At 41.2% G+C, this 16,873-nt stretch overlaps 1 protein-coding gene across 3 annotated transcripts in view; it reads left to right on the plus strand.

Annotated features, from left to right (window-relative positions):
- The window catches only part of MIPEP (mitochondrial intermediate peptidase), a 54,786-nt gene that overhangs the window by 8,445 nt on the left and 29,468 nt on the right, over positions 1-16,873 (plus strand). For all 3 annotated transcript variants that reach the window (XM_035115152.2, XM_035115151.2, XM_035115153.2), the window contains exons 9-14: positions 450-510; positions 2,067-2,119; positions 9,119-9,272; positions 10,800-10,877; positions 11,397-11,601; positions 13,601-13,710. In XM_035115152.2, coding sequence (XP_034971043.2) covers positions 450-510; positions 2,067-2,119; positions 9,119-9,272; positions 10,800-10,877; positions 11,397-11,601; positions 13,601-13,710 — 661 coding nt within the window. The remainder of the gene's footprint in view (positions 1-449; positions 511-2,066; positions 2,120-9,118; positions 9,273-10,799; positions 10,878-11,396; positions 11,602-13,600; positions 13,711-16,873) is intronic.

The raw sequence follows: 16,873 nt of genomic DNA on the forward strand, positions 1-16,873 counted from the left end.
TTGTAGAATCAATAAAAATACCCTTAGATTTCATAATTAATTCCCCCATCTTAATGCTGCAAGATTATTGTAAATAATTATATCTACAGTAATCAACTGCAGACTAAGGTCATAATTGTAAAAATATTCTGAACGGTGGATGTCTCACTGCCAGCCAAAAGGCCCATTCATGGTACAGTAAATGTACCAATGTTCTTTTTTCCAGTGATGTAAAGAGGGAAACCAGCCAAATACTTTCTGGATATTGCAAAGTATTATCCCTTACTGAAAAACCTATTCTAAAAAAGCAGAGAAGAATCACAACTCTTTATGGCACATTTTGTTTGTTTGCTTGTGTGAATGATACTTTTCTTTGCAAAATGGACAAATGGTTGTCTAGTAATTGTATTATACTACAAGGTCTTTTGAAAAGCACTTTAACAAAATTTTATGGTGAAATTGTTTTTCAGAACTCTAAAGGATTTTGAAATGATGAAGGGCATGAAAATGAAACTAAATCCTATAAAATCAGTAAGTTATATTTAGCATTTACTTTTTCTCAACTTGAATGAGTTAAATGCTAGTTTGAGAAAATACTTTCTATAATTTCAGAGTTATGTTGATGTAATCTAAGCTTTCTCTTTCTCTTGGCTTTGTATTATAACGGTGTTGGGTTTCAAGGCTCTTTTCTCTAAGGGAAACTAACCACTAAAAAGAAGATATTGGTTTAAACACAGTGATTTAAGTGGTAGCCAAAACCTAAGATGGAAAATGTAATGTCTTCTCTTGAGTATGTCAAACATTTTGTTCAATTAGTTTTTGCAAGCTTGAAAAGGCAGAGGCCAGATTTGAAAAACTGCATGTGTCTAGCCTGTATGTTGGCAGGCATCAGTATTTTTGTTCAGAAACCACCGTTTTTCCAATAACTGGGTTGCTGCATGATTATTCTAATAGTTCTGCCTCACAGTGTATAATTTGGGACCTCAAATGCCCCTCAATGAATTTTGGTTGGATAAATACAAGTGGACATCTTGAAGCCTTTTAAGTCTTAGATCACATTATTTGATAATATTTAAATCTTCTAGTTGCCTGTCCTGGATGCTCAAGGCAAGTTCACTTAGCACCACTTTTCACTTGCTGCTTTGTACTTTGATGTGGTCATATCATCTGTAAATGATGTAGATGTGTTAAATCTGTGCTTTCTTTTGTAAAATACACAGAAGTGGTAGGTAAATTCTTTCCTGATCATCATTTCTTTGTATTTCTCCCCGCTCCAGAAAACTGGAGATACTTAATTGAACATGCCCCTTTTAGAGCGGATGCATGTGGGAGGAGATGTTTGGCATAAGTTACTAAAGAGATTGTGTATTTATGTATTTTAATCTTTGTTGGAAGCCACCCAGAGTGACTGGGGAAACCCACCGGATGGGCAGGGTACAAATATTATTGTTGTTGTTGTTTTTTAAAAAAGGCATATTGAATTTTGCCTTTGATTTCATGGATAGCCCTTGCCATCACTGAAACACAGGTATCATGTGCTCCCAGTTATCTTTTTGGTGTTTATTCACATATTTTTCATTTGTTACAGGGGTGGCTATAAGACGTAGGGCCTTTTCAGTAGTAGCACCCAGTTAAGGAATTCTGTACCTAGGCTCACCTGCTAACATCCTTCTTTATCTTTTGATGGCAGGTGGAAACCATACTTTTTCAAAGGGTGTTTGGCTTGCTAAAATATTAGGATGTTAGCAGCGTGCTTAGCTGGATTATTTGCTTAATTCTTGCTTTGGTCTTTATTTTTGTTTGTTTTCTTGTGTTATTGTCGATACACTTTTATGTAAAACCATAACACTGGCAATGAAGTGATATATACATTCGAAAAACAACACGTCCAGAACTTGTCAATTGTGTTTCCATGCACCATGCATAAGCCAAATAGCCAGGATGTGTACAGGGCAGGTAAGATAGCACCTAAAGCTCTGTGAAACAGTCATTACAGGAATGCTGCTGTGGAAAGAAAGCTGTTGTATCTGACTTGTTTTGTCTGATTTGTGTTTTGTGTTTGAAAACGTGAATGCTTTAATTTTCAGAAATTGATGCCTTGGGATCATCCATACCACAGTGGTGTCCTACGTGCTGAGAGGTCAGTGTTATGGCCTTCTGCTGCAGCTGGTGTATCTAGCACTTTATTTGCATTCTAAAATTTGATTTTTAGTTGTTAAAAGTTCTGCTATAGTTATATATACTCCCATAGCAAATTCTTGTTTCTTTACCTTTTTGTATTGTTTTGAAATGCGTGTTTTTGTTTGAGCTTGCATTGGAGCCAGCCACAACTTTTCAATGTACAGTATATATTTTCTATATAAGAGCTGAGATAATCACCAGGTTGTAGTTTTCTTTTCTGTGAAGGAGGGTATGGCTAGGAATCTATTTGTATTGGTCACCTTTCTCCAAAACCATGTGCGTGTTCTGGAAAAATAAGCGTTTAAACCCCTCTGCTATCTGTTGGATTTTTTAATGGATATAACTGAATCCTCCCAAAGTAAAATGTGCCAGTGTCTTCCCAGATAATAATCATCCTAAATATTGAACATACATTTTTTTAAAATCACACTGAAGCCAGCAAAACACATACGTACCATGTACGTGTTAATAATTATTCCTAATTAATTCATTAGTTCAGTTGATCTTTAAAGAGAGGCATTGTGATACCTTATGCTATTGTAATAAAATAATGTTGTGGTTAGTTTATCATCTTACACCATAACAGACACATTACAGTCAGTGAGCATAGTTATTCAGCAAAGTCTATGTTAAGCATATTTCTAGGAAATAAAATTGAACCTGAGTAATACTTTTAATGAGTGGAGTTTAAGGAGAATGGCTTTTATGAAGAAAAGCATACTTTCACACCCCACACTTCGCTTTGCACCCCTTGCAAATGTACCCCCCAGGGGGATTGGGGAACCCGCTGAAACAGAATGGCATGTGTTGCAGTGGGATGCAGCAGGAAGGTGAGATGGCCAAAGCTGCAACAAAAAGTTTGAATCACAATCTTTATGTTTGAGGTTTTTTAAAGCAAAATGTGTACTGTATTTCTTAGAAATACAGGTGGCTCCACCCTATTTACATGGGGGTTATATTCGGAAACACTGTGCACATTGGTGAAATCGCATATAATTGAAACCTATTGAAAAAGCCTGCAAACACCCTGTTCCACCCCTGTTCTGCCCTTTTAGTGACTTTTCGGTGGCATCTTTATGATGTTTCTGGGTCACTTCCAGGTTCAGTTGCACGCAAATTGAATGTGTGTAAACGGGGGGGGGGGGGGCGGCCTGTAGTGTCTCAATACATGTTTCAGTTCCCGTTATGAATAGTCATTTGCAATAGTTTGAATGTCAATACAATTTCTGTTTAAAACCTCAAATACCCTATATAAAAATTTGCCATGTAATCAGTGATTTGAGATTCTGCATAATGAAATATATTTTCTCAATATCTTCGGCCCTGATTTTACTGGTGCTTTTTAATGTTTATTATTAACTGTGTGATTTTAAAGATTCCGCTACATAAGCAGAAAGCACTTGTGTGTGTCCTGGGCAAGTCTACCAGCCCACCTCCCACCATCGTCGGCTCCCCTGGCCTAAAACTAAGGTAGAAGGCATCTTGATTCCTTGGAGCCAGTCTTCAGGGGTGCAGGGGCACAGATGAATTTGGGGGTGGGAAGGTGTGTCCTGCAGCCTGAGGCCCTTCCACATGTACAGCAGGATTTTGTGTCCAGGCCTATTAAGAGTAACATTTCTATTTGTAAACACCAGGGGGAGCTCCTGCACCAGTTTGCCACTTTTTTTGCATAGCTTTGTCAAGTTTTCTTTTGGAAAGATGAGCTGCCTCTTAGCTTTGCCGTCAGAGAACAGCAATAGTTTTCATTTTATGATTAGACTAGCTGGCCCGGCCACGCATTGCTGTGGGTTTTTGTGTTAAATGGACCCTTTTCTGTTAAATTGACCTTCAGAGTCTCCCTTCAGAGTCCCCTCACCTGCCCTGTCCCAACCCTGACTCCCCTACTGTGTGTTTCAAAAATAAGACTCCCCCACCCACGCGTGTACCTGAAAATGTCCCCACTCCCCACTGCTTTGGCTGACTCAGGGTCCTACCTCCCCCCCCATGGCTATGTGTCCCCCCCCTCTCCCGTTGTTGTGCCTCTTCCCTATGATTCCCCCACCCTGTGAAAGGCCCATATTCTGTTTGTTTTTGCCTGTGGCCTACTGGGCAATGTTACGGCCTACTAATTTTTCCCTGTCCCAACCCACCCCAACTGCTTTGGCTGACTCAGGGTTCTTCCTTCCCCCCATGGCTATGTGTTCCCCCCTCCTTTTGTTGTCCCTCATCCTTGTGACCCCCCCCCATTGTGAAAGCCCCATATTCTGTTTGCTTTTGCTGGGCAATGTTGCGGCCTACTCAGTTTTTCCTGTCCCAACCCCCCACCCCCCACTGCTTGGGCTGACTCAGGGTTCTCCCCCCCACAATGGCTATGTGTTCTCCCTTCCCTTTGTTGTGCCTCATCCCTGTGACTACCCCCCCCCCATTGTGAAAGGCCCTATTCTGTTTGTTTTTGCCTGTGGCCTACTGAATGGTGCGGTCTACTCAGGGCAGTCTCGAGCAGGTCGTGCGCCCTGGTGCTGAGGGGCGGAGATCGCTCCGGCGCCCCTGCCCTCACAGGGCGCAGCATGGTTTCCTACCGGCCCGGCGCCCTGCCTCACCATGCCACTGGGGGTCTATCTAGAGCCGGCCCTGGGTCTACTCAGTTTTTCCTGCTTGGGAATACTGCGGCCTATTGAAAAAGCTGGGCCTTGTTGCTGTAAAAGGACTGTTTTCAGTTGGTTGCTGTGGAATTTTGTGATGTCATCTGGCAGCGCAGCTTTGGAGGCGGCAGGGTGCAATCTGCCTTTCTGTTGGATGCTGCTGGAGTTTTCAGAGCTTCTGGTGGTGACGTCTAATTTGGGCGCCACTTTTTGTGTTTAATCATTATTTTAGGTGTGAAAGGTGTGGGTTTTTGATAATTTTTTAACGCCAGATCCCTCCCTGATGGACATGGAACATTGTGGCCAAATTTGTTATATTACGGTTCAGCGGTTACAGAGAAAGGCTGTTACATCTCCGCGCGCAATGCCTACATTTATACTGTATATATATAGATATATGTCATTTAAAATGAAGTTTTGTCTGTGATGCGGAATTTGTATTGACTATATGTTTTTGTAGCCATTTCATTTATATGGACATGATGAATACGTCAGTGCATGTTTGGAACACTGGATCTCAAATTCTGAAATATGTCAAGGGCCGTCATTTGTACAAAAAAATAAATAACTGAAATCATGATAAAAACAAAACATCACATCACTGGTGCATGCCAGTCGTGGGCAGAACTACCACCACATACACACATATCCACATGCACACATCCACACACACACATACACAATCTGAAAGTTTTAAATCCATGTTTGTCTCTTTCTTCAAATAACTTCCGGTAGCACCTTAGAGAAGGGCCGTCTTAAGCATATCGGGCGCCCGGGCGCCATGGTGCGGCGATCCCTCCGGTGCCCTCCCTGCCCCGTTTCTCCCCGCGGCTGGAGCGCGGCACCCCCCTGGCAGCCTGGTGCCCTGCGCCCCCCAGCCTGGCCATAGGGCCAGCCTTGCCTTAGAGACCAACTACCGTCTTTCCCACATTTTAAGACACCGTCTTATAACTTTTTTTCCTCAAAAAAACACTGGGTGGCTTATTTTCAGGGAATGTCTTACCGGTATTTTTATTACATCAGGAGCAGTGCCCCTCTTGCTTCCTGTCTCCCTGCGGGGCAGGACTCTTGACTGAAAGAAAATGACGGGCAACAGCCACCACCAAGCTCCATGAGAGGGAGTCTGAGGGAAGGGAGGTGTGTGCATCGCTGGCCCAGCCCTCTCTCCCCGGCCCTGGGATGTTCGTGAGGGAGGGAAGGAGCTCCTCCGAAGGGCTGCTCTCTCTCTCTCCCCTCCCAGGTGGGGACTCACTTAATAGCAATCTGCTACACTGGAGCTTCTTAAATTTAAACCAGTACAGTATAATGGAATCTATCTGTGTGCTGCAGTCGTAGCAGTAGCCTATACTAAAGCAAATAAGGATCTCTACCAGCCAGCCAACTGCCCAAGACTTAAGAGCGAAAGTTCCAACAATGTAGCACTTTGTAGCACTGATAGCAAAGAGGCTACCGGCTGAGATACTGTAGAAAACAAAGAAGCCAGCTGAGCAGCAATTAAGATGGTAAATGGTAGCAATTAAGTAGCAATTGAGCCAGCAGGAAAGCGGGGTGAGATAATCTGCTGGTCCTAACAACCCATCCGTGTTTCTCTTACCCACAAAATGTTAACTTTTGTGTAGGGTGTAGGGCAGTGTTTAGCAGCTCCTAAACAGCGAGAAGGGGAAAGTCCTTAATCCCCAAGGCAAGGACTGCGCCACCGGCAGCGATCCCGGGTACAAATCCTTAAAGGGGAAGCTCTACAGACAAGCAATGGAAAGAAAAAAGAATCCTCACTTTTTAAAAGGCTATTAAAAGGGGGAAAGGTGGGCTGTGTGTGTGTGTGTGTGAGAGAGAGAGAGAGAGAGAGAGAGAGAGAGGCGGGGGGGGGAGAGAGAGAGACGCGCACACAGAGTCTCTCCCTAAAGGGGAAGGCAGCGTCTTCAATCGCCCCTCTTTTTTCCCTCGTGCTTTCATCTTCTCCCCACCGCAAATGCCACTTTTCTCCTCTTCACCAAGCAAGCAGAGCTCACACAGCCTAGCTAAAAAAAAATATTTTGGAATCCTTTTACAGGTATTTTTAAAAATGCTTACAGAAACAGGAGGGGGAATCACGAGGCTGCAGGAACGGCTCTACGGTGCATTTTTACAAGCTTTTAAAAGAAATACGTGTCTTTGGAGCGACAGTAAAATGGGGAGAGATTTTTATGGGGGAGAGTTGGCTGGCGGGAGGGGGGAAGGGTCTATCACTATGTCTTATTTTTGGGTTATGGCTTATATCGCGCAACTGCTTAGAAATCCTGCTATGTCTTATATTATGGCTACGTCTTAAAAAGGGGGAAACACGGTATGTTTGTCATTGGCATGAGCTTTCGTGTGCATGCGCACTTCTTCAGCTATCTGAAGAAGTGTGCATGCACACGAAAGCTCATACCAATGACAAACGTAGTTGGTCTCTAAGGTGCTACTGGAAGGAATTTTTTTTTGTTTCAAATAAAACTGCAATCTGAAGTACGCATCACCTAGGAGAGCCAGCATGTAAAACAGATATAGTGTTGGTGTTGGACTGGGAAGACTTGATTCAAAACACCCCTTGGCCATAGAACTCCTTGGGTGGTCTTGAGCCAATTGCTGTTTCTTACTCTACATTATGCCACAGGGTTGTTGGGAATATAAAATGGGTAATCCCATGTACACTGCCCTGAGCTCCTTGGAGAAAGCATAGACATGCAGAATATGAGAAATAAATGATTACGCCGATTTAGGACTAAGCTGTAAGTCTGTAAGTATTGTTGTCTGGCATGCAGTTAAGGCTAGAAATGATTTAAATAAGTCATTTCTTTGGCTAATGTATTCCAGTGTTTTGGTTGTTAAAACAAAATCTCAAAATGCTCAACAATCAAACAAACATGGGGTAATTATATATGGGGTAATTATATTTCCCCCTTTTATTGGCATATGTTATGGTTAAGGAATGCTGCAAGAAATTATCTCCCCGTGTGATAGCTACAGTTCTGAATGTTCAGTGATTAATGATATAGAGTAAATATAACCCTTCCTTTAATTACTAGGTCTATCAAAAAGATTTTGAATAAAGTTGATGACAGTCATAATACACAAGAGTCTTAACTTCTTTCCAAATGTACAACTTAAATGAATGCAGTTTTATACTCCTTCATTTTATTTGGACTGAATGAAGCCATCTAGGCTTAGAAATAATTGTTTACAATGGCACACTACATCTATTGCTCTTTAGAAGTACTTTCTTTCCAATTTGAATCGTGCTGTTCATGAAGAATAATGAACACCTCATTGTACCATTTAACTTCATGTTTAAAGCAGCTGGCTTGGTGTCTTGCCTTTCAAAATACTAGTAAGTCAAATGCTGTATGATTAAGGTCATTGGATTGCTTCCCATAACTCATCCTTTTAATCTAAAACAGGATTTCACATCAAATAAAGAAACCAATGCCCTCTATCATTTTATCAACTTTCTTAGTACATTTGTTGTGCTTTCTCAACCCTACATTCACCTTCTTATGAAATGTGTTATAGGGGAAACTTCTTATTACAGTGCAATGGTAATCCTGATGTAACATGTCAAGCTTTGCCTCTAGAAACCAAGGAGTTGGAAGAAACCTGGTGTATGAAATATGTTTATATTTATCAGCAGTAAAACTGTCAGCAAACTTTGTATACTTTAGCTGTATCCTGTGTACAATTCAGGTTGCATCACAACCAGTCGTTGCTTGATTTTGTGTGGTCACGTTATAGATATGTATAACCACACTATGATATTGGCTGGCTTTTTAAAGTCATTTTCCTAATGTAAAATATTGTAGCTAGGATCAAATATTGTAGCTGAACCCCAGAACACAGGAATCGTTTGCCTTTAACTAGCAAACATAAAATTGTGGTACCAAATGTGCAATCCACCTGATCTATTTATTGAAAATATTTGTAGGCCACCTTCTAGGGTGAAGAACAAACATTGGCTACAGCTTGCGGTTAGTAAGGAGAGCGTTTAGCCACATCTCCTGGTTTGGATGGCCTGCTAAGCCAAACTTTGGCATAGCTTAGGGCCACTCAGCAGCAAAAAGGACCGGGACGAGGAAAGCAGCTGCAAGCTCATTTCTGGAATCTACGTGTTTGTGTTGACATACTAAGTCAAGGTTTGCCTTAGCATGCCACGTGAATGAGACCATGTTTCTGCCTAAGTGTTCGATCCGAGTAGATGCCCTATTTCTAGCAAGTGTGATGTTTTAATTCATTTAATTGTGGATTGCATGATATAAACTGTTTAAATTGGGACAATGTTGTAGCTCTTCATAATTCATTTCCTTCCATTTTGTATGTTTTAGGTATAATATTGAACCCAGCCTGTATTGCCCCTTTTTCTCTCTTGGAGCATGTATGGAAGGCCTGAACATCTTGTTCAATAAACTCTTAGGGATCTCTCTTTATGCTGAACAGACCATGAAGGGAGAGGTGTGGAGTGAGGAGGTTCGCAAACTGGTAAGAATTCAGAGTCCTGAATTTCAGACCCCTTGTGCACAAAAACAATAAAGATAATAAGTACCGTAAATCCCACTGTTGAGCAAAGCACGAGATGCTTAGAAAGGAAGTTTTCTGAATTACACCGAAACACACCTCGTAGGGCAATATATAGCTATTTGTTTTTAATTCCTGCATTGTCTTTGTTACCGTTAACAATCATTTTGTATAGCACCTATAAATGCAAAAGGGCTTGTTCCCAAGCTGGTGCTTAAGAATATCTCTCTTGTTTCCATTTTAAAGAACGGAGAAATATGTCAGGCTTTTAGACCAAAGGGAGGGAACAGACAGCAAAATGAAGAGGTGGATTCTGGTGGCACTATATAGAACTTATCTAGATCAAGGAAGGGCAGCATTTCTGGGAATTTTGGATCAGATAGTGGTAAACAATTGGACATTTGGTAATATCTGATTTCCTGGGCCAGGAGGATTCTGGGCTGTTGGGTGTGAATTTTCAAGCTTGAACTGCCTGCAGTTCCCTTCTCCTTGGTACCCAGTGATGACAGAGATAAATATTTGCCCAAGGCCACTGAGGAAGGGCTTGTTTCTGGTGCCACATCTCCCGCCTTGCATTTTACAAATATGTTTAAGGAAGCAGCTTGAAAATGGCTACAGGCAAAAATTTCGTAAAGTTGAAAGAGCCAAGACCTAAGAATGAGCTACACAGACTTCAAAAGAAAATGTGTTTGATGGCACATTGAGACTAACTTTTAATAAGCTTTTTATTGCAAAATGGCGTGAGCTTTCATGGGCAACAACCAACCTCAGATTCTGAGTTGGAACAAACTTTAAAGAAGATCATGGGAAAACAAATTTGCAAAACAAATTAAATATTTACAACTTAAATTTATTTCTTAATGCTTGAACTTGTATCCTGCTTTTCTTCTCTCTACGGTATTTCCAATATCTAAAACATGCATGTAGGAAAATGTGATATTAAAATCAGTACTGTGACTAAGAAAACATTTAAAAGCAGGTTTATCAGGTCTAGGGCATGCTGGTTTTCTCACATCTTTTTATTTCCTTTTCTTAATGCTTGCTAGTGGGTCATCTTTCTCTCTTATACTTCAAAGTCCAATTAACAGCAGGAGCTGTCATTCATCAAACATCTGTAAAGTGAATAAACTATTCCTGTCTCATCTTTCATAACTGCTTCCCATTAGACATTTGCTCATATTGCTTAATTGTGATATATGTAGTGTGAAACAGATTTAAAACTCAAATATTGCTTTAAAAGGTATTGGTTATTTTTGTATTGCTTCATGAGTCACCAATTGGATAAGCGGAAGAACTTGTATATTAAAACCTTTAGCAATCTTGTGAATGAGACTTGAATCACCTAGTAGTAGCTTGAATTCTACAACAAAGAGAAAAAATTGTAAAATCATATAAAATGGTCAGATTTGGAATGTTCTTCCCATAAAGCCTACAGTAGCATATCACCGGTTATTGGGTCTTTCACTTTGTCCTTTCCTGTTTTATTTTTAGGCAGTTGTCCATGAACAAGAGGGATTATTGGGATACATCTATTGTGATTTTTTTCAAAGACCAGACAAGCCTTATCAGGTAACAACTCCCTAACATTACAAACGATATGAGCCTTTTTTCTTCTCAAAATATGATCCCAAAGCCCCCTGTGGCCCTCCAAACACATCTCTGGTCAGGAGATCTTTGTAAGGGATGTAGAACCAGGGGTACTGGGGGCTGCTAGTGGAGAGGGGATCATGGAAAATCTTCAAAGGGTTGAGTTGGTATTTCAGCTTCAAAAGCAGAATTATGCCCTGAAAGCGTGCACCCAATTTGATCCTGGTATCTCAGTGTTCAACTGAATTGCCACATTTAAAATAAACCAGTAAACAAACTTATAAACAGAATGCCAAACAATCAAGTTAAACCAAAGGGCTTCACTTTGCTTAGCCACTCCATCTGTTCCGGTACGGTGCAACAGCTTGATTTCAGATGATTCTATAATTGTAAGCAGATTCTGTGACTGCTTGAAACCATGCGGATGTCTTAAATTATATTAGTATGCTGAAGTATTGTCGAAAAAGAGTGTTTTTTCCTGATCTAAATATATATTTATAGGATTGCCACTTTACAATACGTGGAGGCAGACTAAAAGAAAATGGAGAATACCAGCTTCCTGTTGTGGTCGTTATGCTAAGTTTACCCCATTCCACTAGTAGTTCACCAACATTGCTTACTCCTGGGATGATGGAGAATCTCTTCCATGAAATGGGACATGCCATGCATTCTATGCTGGGAAGGACTCGATACCAACATGTCACTGGTAAGCTTACTGGTTAAAAGTCAAATAAGTACTTCAGTGCAACCCTTTCATAGTTTGCACATTATGTATCTGGTTGTACTGCAAGTAGAGGTTTTAGTCTTTAAGGCAGCTGAGAGCAATTTTCTTACTGGCCTTTAAAAACTACTCCAAATTATCTTCTGTATATTACATATAAGCCTTTTCCCAACTGCCCATCATACTTTGCGTGAATAAGGAGCAGAAACAAGGATGGTACTATGCAGGAACAGACTTAATTCTTGATAGGTGGAGTAGTGGGCAGAGACAGGAAGCAGATTTAGTCTCCATTTCAGTAGCATCCATGTTAATGATGATTTTGCTAGCATTAAATCTATCAGATCAGTAGTAAGTGGTGAGCTAGAAATTTTGGTATGTTGCAGAAGCTTCCTCCCCGAACTCTGTTGTGCTTAACCTTCCTTCAGACTCTTTGTGATTCCTCAGTTTCACTGTTACTCCTCTTCCTCCTTCTATTCTCCTCTAAATGATGTAATTAAACTAGTTCTCATCCCATGCAAGAGGTGGGGGAACATAAGAGGAGCCTGCTGGATCATGTCATTGGGCCATCTAGTCCAGCATCCTGTTCTCACAGTGGCCAACCAGGTGTTTGTCGGAAGTCTGCAGGCAGCATATGAGCAGAATAGCACTCTGCCCACCTGCGATTCCCAGCAGCTGGTATTCAAAGGCATACTACCTCTGACAGTGGAGGTAGAACATAGCCATCATGGCTAGTCGCCACTAAAAGCCTTATCGTCCATTAATTTGTCCAGTCATCTTTTAAAGCCATCCAAGTTGGTGGTGGCCACCACTTACCTTCTGTGGGAGCACATTCTATAGTTTAACTACGAGCTTCATGAAGAAGTGCTGGGAGTGAGAAATGTACAATGCATCCCCCCCAACCTGGCACTGTTCAGTAGATGTTCATGACACTCATGTTACACACAGCCTCCCAGACCACAGTGGATCTGCTAGCTAAGGCTAAGGAAACAAAACGTCGTCGCAGCATGTTGTGGTTTGAGCGCTGCAAAAATGCAAGATCCCCCATCTACTTGAGGAAAGAAGTCCAGGTTGTGTACAAAGTGGTGGGGAACCTCCAGCCCTCAGGCCTAATTAGGCTTGCCAGGTTTTGGAGGTTGGCTTGCCAAGTGGCTTTGGGCAAATCACACCCACCTTTCTTGTAGGCGCCAGTTGCAGGAAAAACCTTTTGAACCTCGGCTTGAATTCATGCCAAGGATGCAAAGGTTCTTCCTTTCAACTGTGGTCTGAACATGCTGCAACTTCAAAGGAAGGTCCTTTTCATTCCCAGATTGAATTTTCCATTGCAGCTTGAGTTTTGAATCACCTTATGTTATATGATGTCACCTTACGTTACATGACTGGATCCACCAGCTGGATCTAGTTCCCTACCCCCTTCCACACAAGGAATAGTAATATACAAATATTTGTAGCTCCAGAAAGTGACAATCTATAACCCCCCCCCAAAAAAAACTGCTTTTCAGTGACCGATACCTTGAACAATAAAGGAAAGCAAATATGGACAATAATTGTGCTAGCTCATCAGACAGATGGGATGATAATATTTGTAAATGGGATTAAATTTTTAAGCACAGTTTGATATTTTTATTGTAATTAGGTATAAAGTAACCACAATTAAGGATTTAGTGTTTAAAGTGGGGCCAGATTGGCTGTAGCCTGGTTTAAGTTTATAAAGGGTGTGAGCCATAGCTTTATAGGGTGCCTCACCCAGCTGTTCAAATATTGTATTTACTTTGCGATTTGCAGTAAAACATGTAGGATTATAATTTAGCTTTTCTGCCAGTTTGTACAATAACATTACAGAAATGAAATATTTACTTAATGAATGATTTACCACAGTTCATCAAAAGTGCAGATGGAAAGCTAAGAGGAACTTTGGGGAAGACAGAAGAATTTATGTAAACTTTATGGCTACCTGTATGTTAATGCTTCTGCTTCTTTTCTATAGGGACAAGATGTTCTACAGACTTTGCTGAAGTTCCCTCTATCTTGATGGAGTATTTTGCAAATGATTATCGAGTGGTGAACCAATTTGCAAGGCACTATAAAACGGGTCAGGTAGGATAACTAAAAAGCAGGCTGATTGTAAATAACATAAGAGTTTTGGGTTGTTGAGGTTTTTTTTGGGGGGGCAACAGAATAGATTCAGATGTATGAAGCTAGGTGGAGAAATATTTTGTCATGAGACTCATACCTCATGGCCCCCTTTTTGTATGTTCCCATAAGTAACTGAGTGATAGAAACAAAATGATTGAGACTGCCATTTTTATTTTTAAAAACTTTATTTTTGAGCCTTTGGAAATATTAAGTCTTAAGTGCTGTGAGACGTCCTCAGGCTTTTGGGCAGCCTTCCCCAACCTGGTGCCCTTCAGGCATTTTGAACAGCAATTTCCATTGGTACTGGAGAGGGCTAATGGGAGCTGTGGTCTGGAACATTTGGAGGGCAGCAGGTTGGAGAAAGCCTACTCCAGTGCTTCTTCCTCGTCAAGTGGTCCATTCCTTCCCTAGCCTGGAAGGATTATAAAGGTTTCCAGGAATCTGCCTGATCAGATTTCAACTATGGCTGCTGTTTCCAAGGCTTTGCTTCCTTTCCCCTCTGCGGGGCCCAGTGCAGACAGGGATGCTGAGGAAAACTGAATGTCAGGGCTGGAGTCAGACGCAGGTCAGGACAAAAGACGCAGGGCTCCATTGTCAGTGAAGTTAACCCTTTATTCAAGGAAATGGCATACAACCCCAGGGACACTTCTTAGTAGGTCTTGCTCTATGGAGCAGTTGCCAGGACTGAAGGTCCCTGCCTTCCACACTTTCTAAGACTCCTCTCTCAGATGTTTCCCAAGCAGTGTCAAACTGCGTCTGCATACCTCTGTTCTGCTCTTTTCATTATTCTGCATTTTCTTGGAGACCAGCAGGGAGGGGAGCTTGGTGCAGCAGGAGAGGGAGACTCCCTGGATTCTTGAGCAGCCTGTTGACTCCCCTTCTCTGCTTCAGCCTCAGAGTCTAAAGTGCTCCCTGTCACAGACTCTTCCTGCTCTACTAAACCCTGTTGCCCCTTCAGCATCCAGCCCCTGCTCCCCATCTTCTCCCTCTGAACTTTTCTCAGCATCCAACCTGGTTCTGAGCTTTCCTCCTCTGGGGTTTCTCTTGAGGGTCCCCCAGCTGGTGCCTCCCACCACACCTTTTCATCCAGCCAGTCCCCGACTGAGTTAGATAAAATTGCTATAAGTTGTTGTGATTCAGAGGATTAATTTGATATCAAGCTGAATTTGAGTTTGTTGTTGTCTCTGGTAACCCCTCTTTTACATCATGGATGTTGACTCATATTATGACTGTATGATCCGTATTGTTTTATTGGTACTGTTGATGCAGGTTTGTCATGGCCTTTGGCTAGAACAATAAAATTGAAGTCCTAAGTGTGCTACATGATTCTTCAAAGAACTAGGAGCTTTCAAATCTGTAAAACAGCAGTGGGAATTCAGGATATTCAGTGTTTAACAAGGAGCTGCCATCACTTAAAAGAATCAGTAACACGCAATTCCTTGGTGATAGAAAGATACGGTTGGGATGGTTGTTTCCAGTGCATTTCAATGAATTTATTTGTTTAATATTATTTTGCAGAGTTGAAAATATCCCAGGCACCTCAACATTTAATACTGACTTTTAAAAGATGCTTTTGTTTCTTTTTAGCCAGCCCTGTTGTCTAGCCTTGTGGAACTGATTTATAGAATGATGTGGGCTTAAGGGAGAAATACATTTAAGAAAGATACTTACAATGAAATCCTAAAAATGTTTTCTTGGAAGTAAGTCCCACTAATCCAGTGGGATTTACTTTCTGGTAAGTGTGCCTCAGATCGCAGCCTTAAGGGTATAATATACTACTTCTATTTTCCAGATACTTTACAAAGCTTGTCTCTTTTTAGCTCACAAATTTGGAGCCAGGCACTGTATGCCCCATTCCTTAAATATTCCTGGCCTGTTTTGTGATGGAAGCCGTTTGGCATAGAATCATTGTGTACCAGGAAGTAATTGAGTCAGCTTTAATTCATCCTTGCAGACAGGATAAAATGTAATGTGGGATTAGGACTTGAGCCTAAACAACTGTTTTCATGTCATGTTTCTGAATGTGCATTTCTTTCACATTTCTGAATAGCTTAAAAATTATTTTTGACTCAGCTGTCTATTTTTCTTTTTTAAAGGGTGATTGGTTTTAAAGGGTTTGATAACAAATGCTTTTATTTCCTGTAATTTTGAATAAAAATTTGAGAGCAGACCTGTTGTTTGCTATGTTAATAACTGGTTGTGACCTATTTTGTCTGGAGGAAACTTGTTTTCATGTGCTTAGAAGGAGGACCAGATTCTACTCACTTTCCTTGCCATATTTGATTCTTTCTGAGGACTGTTGCTTTGACTTGGCACTCTCAATTATATCAGCTTTAGTAAAACGTAAGCAAAAAGCTTTCACCGAGCATTTTTGGTTATAGAACAAAAAACTGGGGCTAGGTTTTAACCAGAAAAGTCTGGTGCCTTTTGAACATTCACTGATTTAGTGGAATTTACAAAAATCATTAAAATATGTTTTCTCAATTACTTTCTTTGTGAGAAAGGAAGAGAAAATGAAGAGGGAATGGGATGGATAGGGGTGTGACTGATTGATTATGTTAGGTGCTGATGACCTGAAAATCATCATGACCTTGCATCTCCATCCAGCTTTCTTTGTTTGTTTGTCTTTCTGTCTTTCTGTCTGTCTGTCTTTGTCTGTTTCTCTCTCACTCTCTCTTTCACACACACACACAATTCCCAACTGAGTCTCGGGAAAAGACATAGAAATAGCCACTCATCTTCCTCTCCTCTCTTTATCCCCTCTTTGCAGTCTCTATCAAATAGCCCTCTCCTGCCCACCAGCGACTGACAGTGTTTTGAAGTCCCATGACTTCTGTGGCCATGTCCCCCCCCTTCATTGGCTGTTCCCATTCCTCCCCTCCACTTTCATTTTCCAGCCAATTCTCAAGAGACTGTGGCTATAAAGTAAAGTCAATCTCCACTGGGATGTTTTGGAAGAGGCTTTAGGTTTTTTGTTTTTTTAAAAAAGAACTTTTGTACTTCTGCTTATCTCAAGGTTCCCCTGAGCATGCTGATAACTCCCCTCTCCCTTTGTTCTTCAGTAACCCTGTTTTGGCTACAATCATGTTGGCATTTGCCATCTGAGCTGTTGGTTAGAAATAGT

This window comes from Zootoca vivipara, chromosome 4 (assembly GCF_963506605.1).
Source record: "Zootoca vivipara chromosome 4, rZooViv1.1, whole genome shotgun sequence".
NCBI classification, from domain to species: Eukaryota; Metazoa; Chordata; class Lepidosauria; order Squamata; family Lacertidae; genus Zootoca; species Zootoca vivipara.